The 23,089-nt window shown below is 40.5% G+C and overlaps 1 protein-coding gene across 26 annotated transcripts in view; it reads left to right on the forward strand.

Moving 5' to 3' along the window:
* CLASP1 (cytoplasmic linker associated protein 1) overlaps positions 1-23,089 on the forward strand; it is a 277,667-nt gene that overhangs the window by 29,287 nt on the left and 225,291 nt on the right. For 23 of the 26 annotated variants that reach the window (XM_063079319.1, XM_063079358.1, XM_063079368.1 and 20 more), the window contains exons 2-3: positions 768-858; positions 2,111-2,590. In XM_063079319.1, coding sequence (XP_062935389.1) covers positions 2,396-2,590 — 195 coding nt within the window. In that variant the 5' untranslated portion in view covers positions 768-858; positions 2,111-2,395. The remainder of the gene's footprint in view (positions 1-767; positions 859-2,110; positions 2,591-23,089) is intronic. The other 3 variants (XM_063079348.1, XM_063079329.1, XM_063079338.1) reach the window with 1 other exon arrangement.

Raw genomic sequence — 23,089 nt, forward strand, 5'->3', positions numbered from 1 at the left:
ATTATTATTAATTAGTGTCTGTTGGTCTTAAGCCCCTGGAAGGAGTAAAGGATATGAGATTCTTTTAATTGAGGGTAGAAGAGAGCTGTTTAGGGGAAGAAGGAGTATGTCAGTTATTTATTGCTGTGTAACAAACCACCACAAACTTAGTGGCTTAAAACAACAGTGAAATGTTTTTTCTCATAATTCTGTGGTTTGACAGCATGGTTTTTCTATTTGTTTCCTTAGATTTATTTGCATAGCTGTGGTCAGATGATAACTAGAATGGGTAGATGGTCCCGATGGCCTCACTCATGTCTGGTGCTTGCTGCTGGCCGTTGGTTGGAGTGTTGGTTCTCCTCCACGTGGCCTCTCATGTTCCAGTAGACCAGCTTCCTTACAGCATGGCAGTCCCAGGGCAGCATTCCAAAAGACATGCTCCAGTGCTTGCATATCAAGTCTCTGCATTTGCAATTGCTGATTTCCCACCGGCCAAAGCAATTCACAGGGCCAAGCCCAGAGTCACTTTGGAAGGAACTTAGACTTCAGCTTGGTTGGGGAGGAGTAGCAAAGAATTTGTGGCCATTTTTAATCTACCACAAGCCTGATACTTGTTTGATCTGCTTCTTGGGCTAATATTGTGACCATAAAATGTTATATTGGTTTCTATAGTTTTCCTGTATCACTGATACCTTCTTTAGTCCAATACAAGAGCTGATGAAAGAATTGGAGATTTAAAATAAAAAAAATTGGAATGACGAGTAATAGCCGCTTTTATGTATTTGAAGATCTTCCCTGTGAAGGAGGAACTAGTTCCAGATGGAAATGAATGGAAAGCAGGCATCTCTTCGTTTTAAGGAAGGATTACTCTGTGAGATAGTAAGTCTTGTTGAGTGCCATCTCCCCCTCTCTCCCCTCATCGTTAGAAGCAGAAAAGTAGAAGATAGATAGTCGTATGCCAGGGCTTTGAAGGAGGGTTTTGCTCATTGATGACTTGACTTATGTGATTCCTATTGGTATTAAAAGTCTATGCTTCTGTAACTTGGAAGGAGCATCTTTTTATGTTGAGATTAGGGATGGGGAAAGAATGGTATTAGAAAGGGAGAAAGTGGCTGTGTTCAGACTAGAAGAATTCCCCTACACAGAAGTTTAATTTTACTTGACTTATAAGACTGTTTCACCCACCGGAACCCCTGAAAGTTGGGATTTAATGATGAAGAACACTTCTATTTATCAGGGAGGTGCTGTATATTGAAGATATGTTTCCTATTGGTCTTCTTACTTGAAAATGAAAGGAATTGAGTAATGGTTTTAAGAGAGAGGAAGGTGAAGTTGGAAATAAATGTGCACAGTTGCCCCAGCAGCTATAGATTAACTAGACAGCTTGTACAGTTTTTTGGTACTTTTCCCATATCGTGTGTTTTGCCCTACCCCAACAGGATTTTGAGATCTGATTTTATAACAAAACACCAGGCCTAAATGGTGCTATTTTCAGCCGAAAATACTGTGTCAATAACTGATCAGAATGTGAACCTGTTTCCTTTCTCCTTTTGTCACTCCCTTTTCTTTATTCAGGGGATGAGGAGGCAAGGGCTACTACTCACCCCATTGTAAAGCTATTGAGCGAGAAGTGCGATGCTTTTGACTTTGGTTAATGTGACCAAGCTGGCCGCTTTGGTCAGTGGTGTTTCTAGGGAGCCTGCCCCATTTCTAGTACTTGGTTTTTTAAAGAAGACAGTAAGGCAATAAGCTGCAGTTCCTACAGTGATTCAGACATAGAGTAGTGTTAGATTTTTGGTGGGAAGCAAAATTTAAGCTACAAATCAATATGCTAGCTAAAGCAGAGGATTGCATTCCTGACTGGTGCATTTACAAGCTGGGAGATTGTGAAAAACATCAACCCACCAACTGTGTAGCTCATTGGCTCTTTTTTGGTGATTTGATGTTCTTCCTGATAAAAATAATAATTATGTTATTCTGATATGGTTGCCAAGCATTCATGCTTCTCACTCTACTTGTGATTATAAACAATTCTGCAGCATGAATTGCTTTGTCTTTGATTTAATGTTTCATAACATTTGAGTGTTATGTTATCTGTGCTGATTTGTTGTTCTCTTCTCTTACTTTTCAGAATGGACTGCTGAATTATGAAGTATTTCAGACCCAATAGTAGAACATCACTCTGCCACTCACTCCTTTATCTCCTACTAGTTATTTAAATTGGACTTTTAATATCCTACCAGCTGCTCTTTAGACACACATGGTGCATTGTTGCCATTCCCCGGATTGCATCTTTGAAACACAGGCTCTGAGTAACCTTCAGCGAACAAAGAGGCAACCTCCCAGATACGTCTACTGGGAGGGAGTCATCCTGACTGCCCTCTAGCTTTTGCTGCATCTGTATTTGAATTCCACCATGGAGCCTCGCATGGAGTCCTGCCTGGCACAGGTGTTGCAGAAGGATGTGGGGAAACGACTGCAGGTTGGCCAAGAACTTATAGACTATTTCTCAGACAAACAGAAATCTGCTGACCTTGAACATGACCAGACCATGTTAGATAAACTTGTGGATGGACTCGCTACCTCTTGGGTGAACTCTAGCAATTACAAGGTAAGCTGTGCTTTAGAAGGCACTTTTGTAGGTGGCTGGGCTGTCTTGGTGGATCAAAATTCGTGCTTAAAAAAATCCTTTGTGAACAATCAGCATGATTCCTTGGCTTCCGATATGACACTTGTTCAGGTTGTGTCTTTTGGATATTTTATTCCAGAACAAGTAGAGTTTTCTTTAGTTTTGTTGGAGGAAAAAAAAAAACCCTTATCCTTATCCACTCTGAGAGACAGTCAAGTGAGCAGATAAGGAGAGGCTTTTGTGTTGGGAAGTTTACAAGCATTTGCAGCCTTGAAATTAAAGTGTATATTGTGTTTTGCAGGGAATAGATCATGAGACCTTGGTGAGTGACCCTTCATAAATAACAAATGTCTTCACTGATTTTCTCAGTGGGATCAAATTGGTAGTGGGATGTAGAGCATTTTACCTTCAGGTCACTGTTTTGAAGTCAGCCCATGTACTTGGCCAGAAATAGTATGGGTTGTCAAGGATTCTACTGTGGCCGATGTGTAATGGCCTAGAGGATATTCTTCAGGTTCTAAGTTCAAGGTTCTTCATGTGCTCTTGGCTGGGAGTAGAGAGTGGGGGTTGGGGCAGGAGTGGGGTCCCAAGGCCCAAATGAGTTGTGAAGGTTGACCTTTTAAAAAACCAATCACCCCCACCTTTTAGTTTGCCAAGAGGGTGGGCTCTTTGGATCAAAGTTAAGATGGAAGAAAGGGTGGGAAGTTTGCATGACTGCTGATAGGTTTACCAAAACAGAATCTTTTGTGCTTTTTTCATTGACTCAGTTTTCTGAGATTGGTTTGAACTTGGAAACTGGTGCCTATGAGATTCCTTTGTTTGCTCTAGTATAAACTCTTTTCTAAATACATTAAACCTCAGTCTCTAAGAATGATCGGGCTTTACACTCGTTAAGGGTGTTACCTAGGGCCCTAATATTTCACTTACAACTGGATATAAAATCGATCCTATCTGTCTTTGAAAGCTGAGCTAAACTTCTCTTTCATTCATCTGTTCATTTAGCTGAAGGTAACATTTGCTTCTTATGTGCTTTGGGTTGGTGCTGGATGGCGGGAGTGTTAAAGAGATGAGAGGTGATGAAGAGTCTAGACATTGCCTTTTTGAGGACTGTGAAGTGACCTTGTCTGTTTGCATCACAACTTCACCACTTTTTCCGTGTGCATATTGGATGCTTCTGGCTGAGAATAACCAAAAACTGACTCAACTGACTTAAAGTTACTCTAAGGAAGTTTACTATCTCAAATAAGTCCAGTAGTAGTTAAGTCCAGGGAAGGACCGTGTCTTCTTTGTGTCTTTCACTTGGGAGCAAATCTTTCTCAGAAGTTCCCCAGCAAACTTTTCATATACCACATTGGCCAGAATGGCTTTGTATGCCCACCCCAGCACCTCTGGAAAGTGGAATGGATGTCCATGATTGTTTTCAGCTGTCATGCTTAGCCTACTGGTCTTAAGTAGGGGTCTAGCTTCCCCTGAGTGAAGGACCTGGCCATGTGAATGAGGGAGGATACTTGAACAGTATCAGTCTCCTGTTATGAAGGAGGAGGTTGGTGATTGGTCTGGGGTAACATGGATGTTAAGTTAGTAATCTGTATAGTCTGCTATACTGCATGAGTTTTTGTAACCTCTTGAAGCCTCAGTTTCCCCATCTGTAATGTCAGGATAATCAAGTTATGATCATTAAGAGAATGCATATAAAGTTATCACACATCTGCCACATAGTAAGCATGCAGACGTTAGCTATTGTTATCAACACATGGTTCATGTCTTCAAGGAGCTCATAGTCTGGGGGGGAGGGGTGGGATTGATAAATAAATGGTTACAATACAGTATAGTGTGTGCAATAGTAGAAATACACAGAATTCTGTGGGAAGACAGAAGAAGAAAGTAGTAACACTTCCTAGAGGATTTCAGAATTTTGAAGATTGGGTAGTTTGTCCAGAATAGCATTTGCAGAGTCACAAAGGAGTGAGAGATTAATACTTGACACTTTGTGAAGTAATTCCTAAGTAAAGACATCTTGATGTAAAGGAAAGTCAGGAAGACAGAATGAGTATATTCGTCCATTTCTGTTGCTTATAACAGAATACCTGGAACTGGGGAATTTGTAAGGAAATGAAATTTATTGCCTACAGTTTTGGAGGCTGGGAAATCCAAAGTGTAGGGACCACAGCTGGTGAAGGCCTTGGTGGTGGCAACAGCAACACAGAGTATCTCATTGCAAGATGGTGGAAGCAGAATGAGAGACTCTCGTGTTCTCCTTTTAAAGCCCTCAGAACCATGCCCATGACCACCATTTATTCATCCATTCATTACGGCATGGTCCTCAAAATCTAATCCCCTCTTCAAGGAAAGCCCAACCTTTCAATTACCATAATAGGATTTTCCATTCTCTTAACATTCACAGTAGGGATCAAGCATCTAATACGTAAAACTTGGGGTACACAATTCAATCCATGTCATGGGGTTTACTACCAACTTCCTTGTAACCATGGACAATTCAGTTAACCTGTTTGTGCAATGCCGATGTTAGTCTAGATAATTGCTTGGGAGCCCTCAAGCTCTAACATATGACTTAAAACAGATGGTTTTGCAGTAAGGGCCATGTGTTGTGGTTCTGATCTTACACAGTGCTGAGCAGCAGCTCCCTCATTTGTAAGCTCTCTGTGGCGACAGCCTGCCTTGTTCACAGCTGGAGCCAAGAGCCTGGAACATAATAGGTGCTTGACAAACACTGGTTACATGAGCAAACTCAGGAACAAGTGTTGTTGGTTAATTTACTGAAATCTGAAAACTTATCTTTTAGGCCCCCCATCCCCTTTTTTTCTTAATCATAGATCAAGATTTCTTATTCAGAGCCTGAGGTACATTTTAGGCTTTATTTGACCTTTTTTTATATAATATGAATTGAAGGGATTAGCTTTTTATTAAAGTAAACTTTGAAGCTTGGCTTCTTGAAATTTTTTATTTTTTTTTAAATTAAGGGCTAAAAAGATAGTAAGAGGAGAAGGAGGGAGTAATTTTAGCCTTCTCAAACAGTAGTATTTGTTGTTATTCTTTTTCTTAGCAGGGAAGGCAGATGAATGCCAGCACAGTGTCTTATTTTTTAAAATATTTGTCTAGTGCTTGAATAACTTTACATTTGAGTATTTCTTAATGTGATAGACAAATTTGTAGGTGGTATTAATTGCAGTTTAATAGCTACCATTTATTGCTTGCTTATTTTGTGTCAGGTATTTTATCTGTCTTACCTCAGTTAGTCTGTCTAACACCCCTGCAGGATAGATAATGGTATCCTAATTTTATACAGGAGCTAACTTAGGCCCAGAAATATGAAATAATTTCTACTAGTGATTATGGAACTGAGATTTAAATATAGGTCTCTTTAATTTCCTAGCCAGTGCTCCTTTCATAAGAACAGGGTTCAATGAACTTTTTCTTAAAGGCCAGATAATAAATATTTTAGGCTTTGTGGGCTGTATGGTCTTCTTGCAAATGCTCTGCTAGTTTGGGCCATTGTATCACAAAAGCAGCCACAGACAATACATAAATGAATGAGCTTGGCTGTGTTTCAGTAAAACTTGATTTACACAAAGTGGCCCTCAGACCATAGATTTCCTGCCCCTGCATTTGGAACATTGAGCTTTTGCTATGTGCCACTTAAGTACACACTTTTTCTTCAGTGGTGGGGTCTGTTAGTGATTCATCTGGGGGAAGAGCAGTAAGGCTTATAATTTGCATGTAATTTGGGAATGGGGCCAGGGAGCATTAGTTTAGATTAAATAGAGTGCAGTTGGTTTTTGGACTACCTTCTATGATATTTCAGAAAAAAATTGCCTTTTTTAGCTCTCATACTCAGACTCATATTGGGATCAACTTGAATTCTGCTAGCCCACCACTGATCATCTACAGTGAACTGGACTTGGACTTTCTTGTTACCAGAAATCATCTTGAGGGTTGAATAATTTGTTATCTATGTGATCATACATCCAGAACACCACCAGGGCTACCCTGTGGGGGTACTGTTCTACCTGGAAGAACTTGGAAGCATTTCATGTTGTCAAAGTGACCATGGGAGACCTGGAAGGAATGGGAGACTCTTCTTGTTCATGAGGCTTTTCTAGATTACTCAGACATCAAAAATAAAAATAACCTCAAATTTTGAATATGGCTGCTCTCATTGATCTGATCTCTTCTTCCTGTTTTCCTTGATTAAAATTTAAAGAAAGGGAAAGATGGTGAGGTAGGTTTCTGCTCATACCTCCAGCTGCTTCTGTTTTTTTCTCCTCCTTCTTCTGTAGGTGAGACAGGATGAAAGGTTAAGAGTGATCTGTCCTGGAGAGGCTGCCTTGGCTGTGACAGCTGGAGGGAATTGAGAAGAATTTGTGCTGTGTAGCCTTCCCAGGTCATCTTGACAGTTTTTATTCTGCCTGATAGTGTAGTAACATGCAGCTTCATATCCTCACCATTGCAAGCACTCATACCTTTAGTGGGCTCACTGGAAACAAAACTTCCTAGTGGGGGTCCTGCTGCATTTATGAATAAAGTCCCACAAGTCTCACTCTGCAGTTCCCAAATGCAAAAAGCTCTGAAAGCCTCATGTTTTTTATAACTCATTTGTCATTTGACCTGAAGTGAACTGTCATGAGACTATTTATAGTCTTTATTTACCTGCCTAGGACATGTTTCACTGCAAAAATATTGGTATGTTTGATTGTGTATTGCTACCCCAAATTCTGTTCAAGGGGTTATATTATATACACTGTGAGCACTACTTTCCTAAAGTCCAAAAAATTCTGTACTCCAGAATACAACTGGCCTCTAGAATTTTAGACAAGGGATTATGGACTTGTCCTTAATATTATAGGATAATAATGATAGCCCATGGCTATAGTACATTTACTGTGTACCAGAAATTATGCTAAATGTTTTCATTTTTAACCTGTAATTACCATATGAGGTAGATATTGTTATTTGCATTTTGCAGATGAGAAGACTGGTGCTGAAAGAAGTCAGGGAACTTGTTCAAGGTGACAGAACTAGTAAGATTTCTGGGACTTGAGCCTGGGTCTTTATGCAACACACTGGGAGCTGGGTAGGAAAAGATGGACACGGCTGCTGCCTTAACACTGTATGGACCAATGCCCAAGCTATCTAGGCCTATCTAATCTAATCTTGAAATTTGTGGGTTCACTATTAACCTAGGGCTTCCTTTGTCTCTGCCCCGAAGGTCCGTATGGTCTGGTTGGAGGAACAGAGGACAATGCACAATTAATTGCACAATGTAGAATAGGAAATAATTCAGTGCTAAATTGCAGCATAGGAATGTGTATAAATGCTGTAGTGTCGAGAAGGAAAAATTGTTAGAGTGTGCTTAGTTGGAGAGGACTTAACAGAGAAGTGGAATTAAATAGAGCCATGAAGAATCAGAAGGGGTAAACTGCAAAGGGTTCTGAGAAGCCTCTCTTCTTTTCTGTTCCTCCCTTTCTGGGCAGCACTATCTCCACAGATGAGAAGATTTAGTCTCTCCTAAGTTTCTTTACAGAGCACAGTATTACCCCTGGACCAAGTGTGTTTAGGGGCAGGAGGGGAATGTGTTGACAGATAGGGGAGGTTCTTCTCAATTCCCTTGCCTATTTCCAAAATCCTGGCTTTAATTGAGGTTTTTTATTTCCCTCCTTGTGTCCTTGAGAGGAGAGCCAGAAGAGATTATTGGATTCAGATTTGGTGACTTCTGTTTCCTTTTTTGGCTAAGTGCTTGGTGCTGCCACCAAGTGATGCCTCCTTTTAGAGGCTGTTCATTCTTCCCAGGTTCTCCTTGCAGTGTTGTCCTGTTGGTGAATTCCTCCGTTGTAATTTAAAAAGACAGGTGCCTCTGTTGTAAGTAGAAAAGCTACAGTGAGCAGTGCTAAGCAAAAGCAAAAAACCTCAGGAAAGCTTATTTCAAGAAGATTTATGTGGACTGTGGAGTAAATGGTGTCCTTGATGCATGTAATTAATGGCATTTCTTCCTAAATATGTGTTTATGTATATGCAAGGGCAACAAAGTATATCAGAAATAACTCAGATTTGAGTATGAACCCTCTGGATTCCTGTCTTGGCTTGGCTTTGCCACTTACACATTTGAGCAGGTACCTTTCTCTCTCTGAACATACTTCCTCTTCTGTAATAAATGGGTCTGGGCTTGCTGGTTAGCTCTAGTTGGTTAGAGTGCGGTGTTGATAACACCAAGGTCCAGGACTTGATCCCTGTTACTGGACAGCTGCCAGAAAACAAACAAACAAACAAAACCAAAATGGGTCTGATGATACTTACTGCACTGTGTTATGAGGTTTCAGTGAACCAGTGCATATAAGGTGCCAGTGTCGTGCTTTGTATGTATCATACGGTTAGTAAAAGAAAGTTGATGAAGATATGTACTTATTGGACCAAATGATGACAAGATCTGTAGAAAATTAATTTTTATATGGGACTGAGGTTGCTATCTTCCTATAGCCCTGCTATTTTGCCGGTGCCCCAAAGCAGAAGCCTCAGATCTTTTGTAATAAGATATGAATCCTTGAGTAGTGCAGTGTTGATAATAAAGTCCCTGAGTAGAACAGCAGCTGGCCGGGAATTCTGTGAAGGGTGAGTTTAAATCCTAAAGGTATAAACTGATCCATTGATTGAGGACCCCTGTTTTAGGAGGATTTCACTTATTCTTTTCATTTTTAACACTTATACTTTGACTTGTTTCAGAAAACTAAAATTTAAGTAAAGATATATATAATAGAGGAAATCATAAATTGAATGTCAAAGCAAAAAGAAAAACAGTTTGAGTGAGAGCATGGAGCCACCAGAGAGGCTGATAAGTAGATGATAGCTAATGTTTACTAAAAAATAACATTTAGTAAGCACTCGTTATGTGCCAGACAATGTTAAGTGCTTTGCGTGCAATGCCTCATTCAATAAAGAGGTAGGTGCTATATGATAAGCCCTGTGATTATTCCTGTTTTTCAGCTGGGGACAGTGCCTAACGGAAGTGAAAAAACTTGCCTGAGGTTACATGACTAGAAAGTGTCAGAGGCAGGATTTTTTTTTTTTTTTAATTATAATTTTTTTTTTTTAAATTTTATTTTGTCGATATAAATTGTGGCTGAATATTGTTCCCCATCACCAAAACCTCCCTCCCTCCTCCGTCCCCCCTTCCCCCCCAACAGTGTCCTTTCTGTTTGCTTGTTGTATCAACTTCAAGTAATTGTGGTTGTTATATCTTCTCCCCCCCCCCCCGGTTTTGTGTGTGTGTGTGTGTGTGTGTGTGTGTGTATTATATATTAATTTTTAGCTCCCACCAATAAGTGAGAACATGTGGTATTTCTCTTTCTGTGCCTGACTTGTTTCACTTAATATAATTCTCTCAAGGTCCATCCATGTTGTTGCAAATGGCAGTATTTCATTCGTTTTTATAGCTGAGTAGTATTCCATTGTGTAGATGTACCACATTTTCCGTATCCACTCATCCGATGATGGGCATTTGGGCTGGTTCCAACTCTTGGCTATTGTAAAGAGTGCTGCGATGAACATTGGGGAACAGGTTTACCTTCGACTTGATGATTTCCATTCCTCTGGGTATATTCCCAACAGTGGGATAGCTGGGTCGTATAGTAGATCTATCTGCAATTATTTGAGGAACCTCCATACCATTTTCCATAGAGGCTGCACCATTTTGCAGTCCCACCAACAATGTATGAGAGTTCCTTTTTCTCCGCAACCTCGCCAGCATTTATCGTTCAGAGTCTTTTGGGTTTTAGCCATCCTAACTGGGGTTAGATGGTATCTCAGTGTGGTTTTGATTTGCATTTCCCGGATGCTGAGTGATGTTGAGCATTTTTTCATATGTCTGTTGGCCATTTGGATATCTTCCTTAGAGAAATGCCTACTTAGCTCTTTTGCCCATTTTTTAATTGGGTTGCTTGTTTTTTTCTTGTAAAGTTGTTCGAGTTCCTTATATATTCTGGATATTAATCCTTTGTCAGATGTATATTTTGCAAATATTTTCTCCCACTCTGTTGGTTGTCTTTTAACTCTGTTAATTGTTTCTTTTGCTGTGCAGAAGCTTTTTAGTTTGATATAATCCCATTTGTTTATTTTTCCTTGGTTGCCTGTGCTTTTGGGGTCCTATTCATGAAGTCTGTATCCAGTCCTATTTCCTGAAGTGTTTCTCCTATGTTTTCTTTAAGAAGTTTTATTGTTTCAGGGTGTATATTTAAATCCTTAATCCATTTTGAGTTGATTTTAGTATACGGTGAAAGGTGTGGGTCTAGTTTCATTCTCCTGCATATGGATATCCAGTTATCACAACACCATTTGCTGAAGAGGCAGTCCCTTCCCCAGTGAATAGGCTTGTTGCCTTTGTCAAAGATCAGATGGCAGTAAGTGTGTGGGTTGATTTCTGGATTCTCTGTTCTATTCCATTGATCAGTGTGTCTGTTTTTATGCCAGTACCATACTGTTTTGGTTATTATAGCTTTGTAGGATAGCTTAAAGTCAGGTAGTGTTATACCTCCAGCTTTATTTTTTTTGCTGAGCATTGCTTTGGCTATGCGTGGTCTTTTATTATTCCATATAAATGTCTGGATAGTTCTTTCCATTTCTGAGAAAAATGTCTTTGGAACTTTGATGTGGATTGCATTGAATTTGTATATCACTTTGGGTAGTATGGACATTTTCACTATGTTCCAATCCAAGAGCATGGGATATCTTTCCATCTTCTTGTATCCTCTCTAATTTCTCTCAGCAGTGGTTTGTAGTTCTCATTGTAGAGATTTTTCACCTCCTTGGTTAACTCAATTCCTAAGTATTTTATTTTTTTGGCGGCTATTGTAAATGGGCAGGCTTTCTTGATTTCTCCTTCTGCATGTTCACTATTGGAGAAAAGAAATGCTACTGATTTTTGTGTGTTGATTTTGTATCCTGCTACTGTGCTGAAGTCATTTATCACCTCCAGGAGTTTTTTTGTAGAGGTTTTAGGCTGTTCGATATATAGGATCATGTCATCTGCAAACAGGGACAGTTTGACTTCATGTTTTCCAATCTGGATGCCCTTTATTTCCTTCTCTTCTCTGATTGCTCTGGCTAGTACTTCCAACACTATGTTGAATAGGAGTGGTGAGAGTGGGCATCCTTGTCTAGTTGCTGTTCTTAAAGGAAAAGCTTTTAGCTTTTCCCCATTCAGGATGATATTGGCAGTGGGTTTGTCATATATGGCTTTAATTATGTTGAGATACTTTCCCTCTATACCTAACTTATAGAGGGTCTTTGTCATGAATGAGTGCTGAACTTTATCAAATGCTTTTTCAGCATCTATAGAGATGATCATATGGTCCTTGTGTTTGACTTTATTAATATGGTGTATCACATTTATTGATTTGCGTATGTTGAACCAACCTTGCATCCCTGGGATGAATCCCATTTGATCATGGTGAATAATTTTAGGTATGTGTTGCTGTATTCTGTTTGTTAGTATTTTAGTGAGGATTTTTTCATCTATATTCATCAAGGATATCGGCCTGTAGTTTTCTTTTTTGGTTATATCTTTACCTGGTTTTGGTATCAGGATGATGTTTGCTTCATAGAATGAGTTTGGGAGATTTGCGTCCGTTTCAATCTTTTGGAATAGTTTGTAAAGAATCGGTGTCAATTCCTCTTTGAATGTTTGGTAAAATTCTGCTGTGAGTCCATCTGGTCCTGGGCTTTTCTTTGTTGGGAGCCTTCCGATAACAGCTTCAGTCTCCTTTATTGTTATTGGTGTCTTCAAATTTTCTACGTCTTCATGATTCAGTTTTGGGAGCTTGTGTGTGTCCAGAAATTTATCTATTTCCTCCAGATTTTCAAATTTGTTGGCGTATAGTTGTTTATAGTAGTCTCGAATGATTCCTTGTATTTCAGATGAATCAGTTGTAATATCGCCTTTTTCATTTCTAATTTTTGTTATTTGAGTCTTCTCTCTTCTTTTTTTAGTTAGCCATGCTAATGGTTTGTCAATTTTATTTATCTTTTCAAAAAACCAACTTTTTGATTCATTGATCTTTTGAATTGTTTTTCGGGTTTCAATTTCATTCAGTTCTGCTCTGATCTTAATGATTTCTTTCCGTCTGCTAACTTTAGGTTTGGATTGTTCTTGTTTTTCTAGTTCTTTAAGGTGAAGTGTTAGGTTGTTCACTTGCCATCTTTCCATTCTTCTGAGGTGAGCATTTAATGCAATAACTTTCCCCCTTAATACTGCTTTTGCAGTATCCCACAGGTTTTGGTATGATGTATCATTATTTTCATTAGTTTCAACAAATTTTTTGATTTCCTGCTTGATTTCTTCTTGGACCCATATGTCATTAAGTAGAATGCTGTTTAATTTCCATGTGTTTGTATAGTTTCCAGAGTTTCGTTTGTTATTAATTTCTAGTTTTAATCCATTGTGGTCTGAGAAGATACATGGGATAATTCCAATTTTTTTGAATTTATTGAGACTTGATTTGTGACCTAATATGTGATCTATCCTGGAGAATGATCCATGTGCTGATGAGAAGAATGAATATTCTGAGGTTGTTGGGTGGAATGTTCTGTAGATATCTGCCAATTCCAATTGGTCTAGAGTACTGTTTAGATCTTGTGTTTTTCTACTGATTCTTTGCCTAGATGATCTGTCTAATATGGACAGTGGGGTGTTCCGGTCCCCTCCTATTATGGTATTAGTGTCTATTTCCTTCTTTAGGTGTAATAGAGTTTGTTTTATAAATCTGGCTGCTCCAACATTGGGTGCGTACATATTTATGATTGTTATGTCTTCTTGATGGATCAGTCCTTTTATCATTAAGTAGTGTCCCTCATTGTCTCTTTTTATGGTTTTTAGTTTAAAGTCTATTTTGTCAGATATAAGAATAGCTACTCCAGCTCGTTTTTCTTTTCTGTTTGCATGGTAAATCTTTTTCCATCCTTTCACTCTTAGTCTATGTGAATCTTTATGGGTGAGGTGGGTCTCCTGTAGGCAGCATATAGTTGGGTCCTCCTTTTTGATCCAGTCAGCCAGTCTGTGTCTTTTGATTGGGGAATTTAAGCCTTTTACATTAAGAGTTGTTATTGAAAGGTGTTGATTTATTCCTAGCATTTTGTTGATTGTTGTTTGGTTGTCTTAGGTGTCTTTTGTTCCTTGCTTTCTGATTTACTGTTTGGTTTCTGTGTTTGTTGGTTCCTTAGGTTGTAGATAGCGTTTTCGTTCGATTGTTTTCTCTTCATGAATGCCGTTTTTATTATACTAGTGGGTTTTGATTTTTCTTGGGTTTTTATGGCAGTGGGAGTTAGTTTTCAGGAACCAAACCCCGTACTCCCTTGAGGATTTCTTGTCAGGGTGGTTGTGTGGTAGTGAACTCCCACAGTTTTTGTTTGTCTGAGAAGTATACTATTTGCCCTTCATTTCAGAAGGATAGCCTTGCAGGGTAGAGTATTCTTGGCTGGCAATCTTTGTCTTTTAGTATTTTGAATATATCATCCCATTCCTTTCTGGCTTTTAGGGTTTGTGATGAAAAGTCTGATGTTAGCCTGATTGGGGCTCCCTTATAGGTGATTTGATGCTTCTCTCTTGCAGCTTTTAATATTCTGTCTTTGTCTCTGAGTTTTGCCAATTTGACTATAACATGTCTTGGAGAAGGCTTTTTTTTTTTTTTTTGGTCTTTTTCGTGACCGGCACTCAGCCAGTGAGTGCAGCGGCCATTCCCATATTGGATCCGAACCTGCGGCGGGAGCGTCGCTGCGCTCCCAGCGGCGCACTCTCCCGAATGCGCCACGGGCTCGGCCCGGAGAAGGCCTTTTTGGGTTGAATATGTTTGGAGATCATTGAGCTTCCTGGATCTGAAGATCTGTGATTTTTCCTATACCTGGGGAGTTTTCTGCCACTATTTTGTTGAATATGTTTTCAATGGAATCTCCATTTTCCTCCCCTTCTGGAATACCCATGACTCGGATATTTGAGCGCTTAACGTTGTCTGATTTCTCTCTCAGATTTTCTTCCATGTCCTTGATTCTTTTTTCTTTCTTTTTGTCTGCTTGTGTTATTTCAAACAGCCCATCTTCAAGTTCAGAGGTTCTCTCTTCAACTTCGACAAGCCTGTTGGTTAAACTCTCCGTTGTGTTTTTTATTTCTCTGAATAACTTCTTCAGTTCAGCAAGTTCTGCTACATTTTTTTTGAGGACATTGATTTCCTTGTATATTTCCTCTTTCAGGTCCTGTATATTTTTCCTCATTTCATCATGATGTCTAGCTGAGTTTTCTTGTATCTCATTCAGTTTCCTTAGAATTATCACTCGAAATTCCTTGTCAGTCATTTCAAGGGCTTCTTGTTCTATACGATCTGGAGTTTGAGATTTATTAACTTTTGGTGGTGTACTTTCTTGACATTTTGTATTTCTGGTATCTTTTTTTTGATGTTTATTCATTGTGGCAGGGGGTTTCACAGTCCACCGGTTTGAGACTATTGACTAACTAAGATGTTGCTGTGGTTGCCAGTTTGGTATGGCTACCTCCGTTACTGCTCAGTTGGCCTCTAGTGCCTTGTTTGTATGGTTGCCTCGGGTCTTGGGCCTCTCCGGGGAGCCACCTTTCTGGTCAGCTTGGACTCTGCTGGGCTGCTGGATCACGTACCACAGGGTTGTGATCTCTGTTGAGCTTTCATTTCCCGTGCAGGACTTCTCCCTGTTCCGTATGCTCTGGCCCGGGCTGTTGGAATGTGCAGTGGCAACCCCACAGGGTGTGTGCGTTCTGTTGAGTCTCCGCCTCCCTGGCTGGACGTCTCCCCGCTCTGTGCGCACTGGGCTGGGCTGGGACATGTCTTCTGTAACCCTCATCTATCAGCTGGGCCTTCAAGACCCTGCTTGGCACCGCCTCGCTCAGGAAGTCTACCAGGTTTCTGCTAGGCGCAGACGACCAGTCGCTCTGGGTGCCTTTGGAGCACTGTGTAGATCTTTCTCAGGACTTATCACCTTCCTCCTGGTATAACGGTTTTTTGTGTACTTGTCTTATCTCCCACACCAGAGCGTGAGCTCCTCGGGGGAGGATCCCACAGCACACGGTTCACCTTTGTATCCCCCTGGCATGGACCGAGTCTAGTGCCCGCCTGCAGTCAGCTCTCCGGCAGGTTCAAGTGGACTTGGGAACTCTCCTACCACACTGTTCCCAACCAGAAATTGGTTAGGCATTTTTCCAAACTGGTGGCCACAGAGATGGTATCTGCCTCCCAGAAACAGGAAGTTTACCGGGGGTCGGAGACCAGGGTGTGGTGGAGTGACAGTTGGCCCCGCCCGTACTTCCTTGCCCTCCCAACACTGGCTGGGGATGCCCCACGCCACCAGCCCTGCCAGAGAACCGCGGAGGGAGAGGGTGGGGCGGCCGGCCCGCAGGCCCTGGGAAGCCCCGCGTTGGGGCAAGCAAGTGGGAAGGCTCAGTGAGGAGCCAGGCTGGGCCGGAGCTGCCACCACCTGGGAAAATGGAGGCAGCCCCGGGGTTGTGAGTGGCCCAGTGATGCAGGCGGAAGTCGGGTGGGCATCAGCCCCCCGAGCAGGGCCGGGCCAGGGGTCACTCACAGGGCTTTGCCCGGTCGGGCGCTCACTCTCTGCCTCTGGTTTGTCGCCTTCCCCGTTCTCGGCCGCCGCCGCCTCGGGCTGCTCGCTCGGTCCCGCGGCGTGGCTTGGGCACTCCCAGGAATCTTCTTTTATGCCGGCCTGAAACCTCGAATCATGAATAGGGCAGCTGGCCGCCTTCAGCGTGGCCCCGGCCTCCGGGATCCTGTCTGCATCCACAGCAGCCCTGGCAGGCCGCCTTCAGCGTGGCCCCGGCCTCCGGGATCCTGTCTGCATCCACAGCAGCCCTGGCACCGTGTTCCCTGTTTAGAGACTCGCTTTTGCAGCTACGGAACAGTTCTTTTCCTGCTCCATTCTTCAAAGCTGTTGCCTGTAAATGAGGAAGCCTCTCCTGCCGAGGGCAAAGTGGCAGTCAGCCCCCACGACCGGCCACCAGCAGCGGTCCTCCCTTAAGAGATGGCAAGAGGAAGGTCCACAAGTTTCCCGGCTGCCTGAGGCCCAGTGGCCGCCCTTTCCACCTCAGCTACTCCTCGCCAACCGCCGCAGCCACCGCCATCTTGAATGTCTCAGAGGCAGGATTTTAATCTAGATAGCCTGACTTTAGAGCCCACCTCTGAAGCAATATGTAATACTTTCTTTATCTTTATAATTTTTCAGCAGTGTTAATAGTTGCATATATTGGAGCATAAAGGGTGTAACAGTTAACGATTACTATAGCAGACTGGATCCTGAGTGAGAGAGAAGCAACTCATTTTGTACTTAATATGCAAGTAAACAAAAAATATTTAAGATCGGCGTATTTAAAATAGTTCTTTGGTATTAATAGAACATGACCATATATACATTTTAAGTTTTTATTTTGGAAAATATTCATACCTACAGGAAAATTCTAAAAACAGTGCAAAGAATTCTCTTGCATGTTTCACCCAGACCCCATTGTTAATTTTTTACCCCATTGTTTACAGACCCCTGTGCTCCTTGTTTTATCATCCTCCCTATATGCTTATTATTATGTTTTTGAACTGTTTGAGAGTAAGTTGTTAGATACAGTGATCTATTGCTCCCAAATACTTGTGTGTATTTCCTAAAAACAAGGACATTCATTTACGTAATCTTAGTATAGTTATCTAAATCAGTATTAAGATTGATAAACTAATGTCTCACCGACAAGCCTTATTCAAATTTCACTTACTGTCCTACTAATGTCCTTTACAGCAAAAGTTTAAAAAATTCTTTTCCTGATCCACAATCCAATGCAAGAGCACATGTTGCATTTAGGTCTCATGTCTATGTAGTTCCGTTTACTCTGAACAGTTCGTCATCAGTCTTCCCTTGTCTTTCTAGACTTAATACTTTTGAAGAATACAGGCCACTTTGTAATTTGTATAGTCCTTCAGTTTGAGCTTCTTTGATGGTTCTTCCTGCCTAAATAAAAGTTGTTCACTTTCGGCAGGAATACCCCCAGATGTGACGTTGTGTCCTCAGTGCATCATATTAGGAGGCACATGTCACCTCTTTATCGTACCTGATAAAAGAGGTATTTGCCAGGATTCTTCAAAAAGTTACTCTTTTTTTTTTTTCTTTTTGTAACTAACAGTTATGTTGTGGGGGATACTTTGAGACTAGGCAAATATCCTGTTTCTGTCAAACTTGCACCTACTTGTTTTAGCATCTATTGATAATTCTTGCCTAAAACAATTATTACTATGCTGACTGCCAAAGTGTGATTTATTTCCTTCCTTCCTTCCTCCCTCCCTCCCTCACTCACCCCCCCCTCTTTCTCCCTACCTCCCTTCCTCCTTTCTTCTCTTTCTTCCTTCCCTCCCTCCCTTCCTTCCTTCTTTCTTTCTTCCTTCCTCTCTCCCTCCCTCCCTAACTTCCTTCTATTTTTAACATGTATTTGTATGTCTTTATGGGGTATACTGTGTCATTTCAATACATGCATGTACTGTGCATTGATTCATTTAGTGTAGATATCCGATATCTTAGCTTTGTACAAAGGGTGATTTTCTAATTCTAACATTCCTTCTTTATTATTTGGCCTCATATATTTTTGAGCTCTGTATCCTATGTTTATTTGTATAGGTAGAGCAAAGTGTATACTTTGATAGTTATCCCAAGGAGGAACTACTGTGAAGGAAGAAAAAAATGTTTTAAGTTAATTAATTATTAATTAATTAATATTTAAATTATTTAGGTGCATTTATATTCACAAATTATTTAAGGTAACCTAATAATTTAATGAACTCATAATAAAATAATGTGATGAAGTTCAGTTTGGACTCTGGGTTTCCTAGCAGCTAAAGTAGAAATGGAGAGATGGTCAGCTATAAGTTTTCATAATTATTATAATGGGAATATAAAAAGGCTCATAGTAGCAAAATGTCTTCCTGGATTTAGCAGATTTTAAAGGACACTATGCAGGAGAAGAAAAAAGCAAATGTGGAAAGGGATGACACAGAGGAAAATACTTAGATCCAGGTTATTCAGCAGGAGACAGAACTTACCAGTTGAGGCCTTGGGCTAAGGGGGAACCGTCAGAAAGTATCAGAGTAAAAAGAAAACCAAAAGCTTGGTAGACCCCACCTAGTTATCTTTTTACAGGGAGAGTCTGTGTCAAGGACTACAGTAAAGAATCCAGAGAAATCAGATAAAAATGGCTTGAAGTAAAGAATGAGAGGTCAGCCTGGAGGAATTATCTGAGCTACAGTAGCTTTTTACATGGAATTTTGGATAGGGCAGAGGGAGCTGTTAAACAGGACTTGTCCACTGTGGGCCAAATGGATGAGGTTATAGATGGGGAGGAAATTCTTTGTGTAAGGTTTGATGCCTGGTAGGAATCTCTGTGTTTAATCATTCTTGAAAGCTTTGTGGATGAGATGGCCTTTAGGACTCTTTAGGATGAGATAACTGAGCAGACTGTTACAGAGGATGTTGCAGGTGTCATTGATAGAGCTAATATTCCGAGATTCAAGTGGGCTGGTCATATACCAACTAAGCTCAGCAAATTTCCCAGATAGAGGAGCCTAGAGGAGCAATTTGAAGAGACTGCCCTGCGGTACCTTAGTAAGACCTTGTTACTGACTCACACGGCAATGGAAGGCATCGAAGGATCTCAGGGAGAGCTGAGACTCAGGCACAGCCAGCACTGAGAGCTGAAGATTGATTGCCTGAGGAGTTAGAAATCTGATGAAGGTGGTATGGACTAGAACCAAGGGGGAAGTGAGGGAGAAGCAAATTTGAGTAATGGCATTAGGGAGGAGGACAGGGTGGTTTTTGGTATTAGTTTAAACATATGAAGGACTGGGATGAATTTGAGAATTGTTCAAGATTTCAGGCTTCAGGACACAATTTATTGGCTGTAGGTAGACTTGTAAAAGAAAAAAGATGGCCAAGTTCTTTTCCTGCACAGTGCATTTGATTTTTTTTTTGATTTAGAGAAGGCATTTTAAGAATAAAAACCACCAAATATGTTTAAGAACATGTAGAAGAATAGCTGTGGAGATGTCTTTGTCTTTGACTTCTTACTTTGGCTTATAGTCCTAAGCCTTATGTGCTTTGTGATTTATACACATATGTTGGGAACAGCCTATTCAAACACATTTCTTGAGGCTGCTTAATTGAAGTTTTTTTGCAAATGCTGATTTTAAGAAATAATTTTGTTTTTATTACAGTAAAAGTGATATGTGCCTATTGTATAAACACGAACAAACAGAAATTATGGTGAAAAAAATTGAAAATCACCCAATCTTTTGCCCCAAACAGAAGTTATGGTGAAAAAAATTGAAGATCACTCAATCTTTTGCCCCAAGAAAACTATTTTACTGTTTGCATTCATAGAAAAAAGATGGAAAGAATGTTTATGTAAGACTGATCGTACTACATATGCTATTTTGGCAGACTTTTTTTAGGTTAAATATGTGTCATGATCATCTTTCCAATCAATAAATTATTTCACTTATACAATGATTTAAAATAATTTTAATGCAATATTCTCTTCTGTGAATGTTTAGCCATCATTTCTTTATCCATACTTGATTGCTAACATCTAGGCTGTTTCTAGTTTTTTGTCATAAACATCACTGCACCTAATATCCTGTACATAACCTATGTTTCTGCTTGCTTGCGTTTCTCTCCGCTGAAAGTCCTGAAAGGTTGAATTGCTGGGTCACGGTTTGCCAGATTGCCCACCTCTCAGTGGTGCATGAATGCCTCCTTACCTGCCAATCCTGATGTTACCTTTTCTCTTGATATTTTCCTTTTGGGTGGGCAAAAGATATCTGTTTGTTGCTAGAAGCAAAATTAGAGAATATTTCTTCCACTTCTAAACTTTCAGATAAGAGCAAATTTTAAGAGAAAATAATTAATTTTATCAACCCCATTTCCCCCTTACATGATTGATGAAAATTGGTTCTGTCTGGGGTGTATTAAACATTAGCAGAGAAGCAGATGTCTATAGTAAGGAGAAGGAAGTCTTGACACTTTGACAAGGTCTACTTTGAAATGAGTTAGAAAAGTTGGGTCTCTCTATTGTTGTTATTTAATCCCCTTATCTTTTTTCCTCCACAAAAATGAGAATAATATTGATTTATCTCTCAAGAGAGTTTTGGGGGGAAAAAAACATCAAATTCATTTCTTTGGAATATTACTTTCCTTTTTCCAAGTGCTTTCACACCTACTATAACCTAATGTCAGCTCATCTTAACAGAGCTAAATTGGAAGATGGTAAATAATGCTGACTAGATAGTAATTTTGTTTTTGTTTGGCAGTGAGAAGTAGGGGTGTGATCCTATTCTTCATATGATTCTAGCCTAACCTAAAAAATGCTTTTCAAAAAAGAGCTTTTTAAAGAAAATGACTGTTAGTATTCTTCACAATCATGGGAGGTAAGTCGGATGGACTTTGTATTGAACAGAATCTCAGTTGAAACCAGTTTAAGCTGAAAAGGGGTGTTATTGGGGCAGGTCACTTGTCAGGGTGGTAGTTGAAGTCACTGTAGGGACAGCACTGGGCACTTGAGTGGGGAGGACTGTGCTTTCATCTACTTGGTGGTTTTGTCTGGAACACAGGCCTCTCCCCAGTGTTGCACACCTGTTCACTGGGCACCATCTCACATGTTGCAGCTCCACCAGGAGAACGAAGGGTCTCTCTCTTCCCATTGTGGAGTAAAACAACCACAAATCCCCAAACCCGCAAACCCTTGACCCACTCATTGTGGCCAGAGAAGCATGGCTATGCAAGAAAATGGTGGCTCCCACTCGTATCAGGGACAGAGTAAGGAGGATCAGTTCCCCTAAAAGAAAGGGGGCTTCTGGGGGCACATGGCCCAGGTGTGACCATTGGGAGAATCATGAACTTGACCAGAACTTCATAGTTTAGATTACTTAGGAGGTCATGGGGGTTTAGTGGGAAGATTCAAACGTTGGGATCAGAGGCCCAAGTTTGCATCACAGTTCTTATTATTTGTGTGGCTTTAGGCATGACATTGAGCCTCCGTTTCCTGTCTGTAGGAGGAGACTACTGCATACTTCAGGGTGGTCAGGAGTGAGAGACATGAAGCATGACCAAGCATTCCACAGTGCTTGGCATAGTGTGTCTCTGTGTTTGTATGATGATCTGTTATTATTTGGGCTTTTAGCTATGTGATCAAATGAGAACTTTTCCATCTTCCCCAGCCCCTTTAAACCAAAGGACTTATCCTTACTGATTATTATAATAAATTTTGGAATTCTAGTACTAAAATACCAGTATTTTTATGAGTATTATGCCATTCTTTCTGTATGTTAAAAATGGAAACTCTGAATCATTTATGTATTGATATACATAAAAAGTTATAATACTGCATTAACATTTCAAATGTGCACTCACCACATACCTGTCCTGTTTAAAACCATTCCCAGGTTGTAACTAGGAAATGGGCATTAAAACTAGTGAAGTTGAGCCTCTTATGTTTATTCATCACTTACATTTTTCTGAGAGCCAGCCTGGGCCCTTTACCTCTGTGAGAGGTCCCAAATGGAGTAGTTTTAAAGTTAGTAAGGAAGGGGAGATGGTAAGGAAATTCAGAAGAGGATATGGTAGGGGATTAGGAAAGGAAAAGCTCCTGGCCTAATCTCCAGCCCTCCCCTGGATCCGAGCCATCTCCCTGTTCTCAGCAATAGATTCTCGGCACTCCTCTTTTTCCCTTCAGGTCCAGATCTGTTCTCTTAGGGCCAGGTCTTTCCTCTCCTGTGATAATTTTTTTTTAGCCAGGATCAGCTGATTTGCCCAGCCATGCTACTTTGAGAGAAGTATGTTCAGAGCATGTGGGAGATGCCAGTTCTCTTCACAGTGAGTATTGCATGGGGGCCGACTGTGTGCTACCAGCCCAGTCCTGAGGGTTGGCTCTGTTTGGGACCCTGCTACATTAATGTTCAGCTGTTCATATAACATGAATGAGGAGGATTTAGACTTACAGGACCCAAAAGCTCAGGCGAATGTGGGCACAATTAAAACATATGCATATATACAGATTGAGCATAGTTTAGTTCAAGAAAACCTTACATCTGTGCATAGCGATAAATCTGGTGTGGCATATGCCAAACTATCAGTAGAGTCATTTTTAGGTCAAGGAGAGGGGGGCAGGGAATATTATAGGGGTATGTTTATCTACTACTTTACTAAGTTTTTTATTTTTGGAAATTTAAAAAATAATACAACTGGCATTTAAAGTTTTTCTTTCTTTTTAAAGAATACTATAGGGCCCTCAAAAATGTTAGTTTTGTGCACAAGTCATCTTTATATTAGGTATGTGTTTGCTTATTTTCTGCCCAGGTCTGTTATCTTTAACTAAAGGAGCAAGTGGAGTGGTCATGTTGAATGTGGCAGAACGAGAAGCCA

This window comes from Cynocephalus volans, chromosome 1, assembly GCF_027409185.1.
Source record: "Cynocephalus volans isolate mCynVol1 chromosome 1, mCynVol1.pri, whole genome shotgun sequence".
Lineage (NCBI taxonomy): Eukaryota > Metazoa > Chordata > Mammalia > Dermoptera > Cynocephalidae > Cynocephalus > Cynocephalus volans.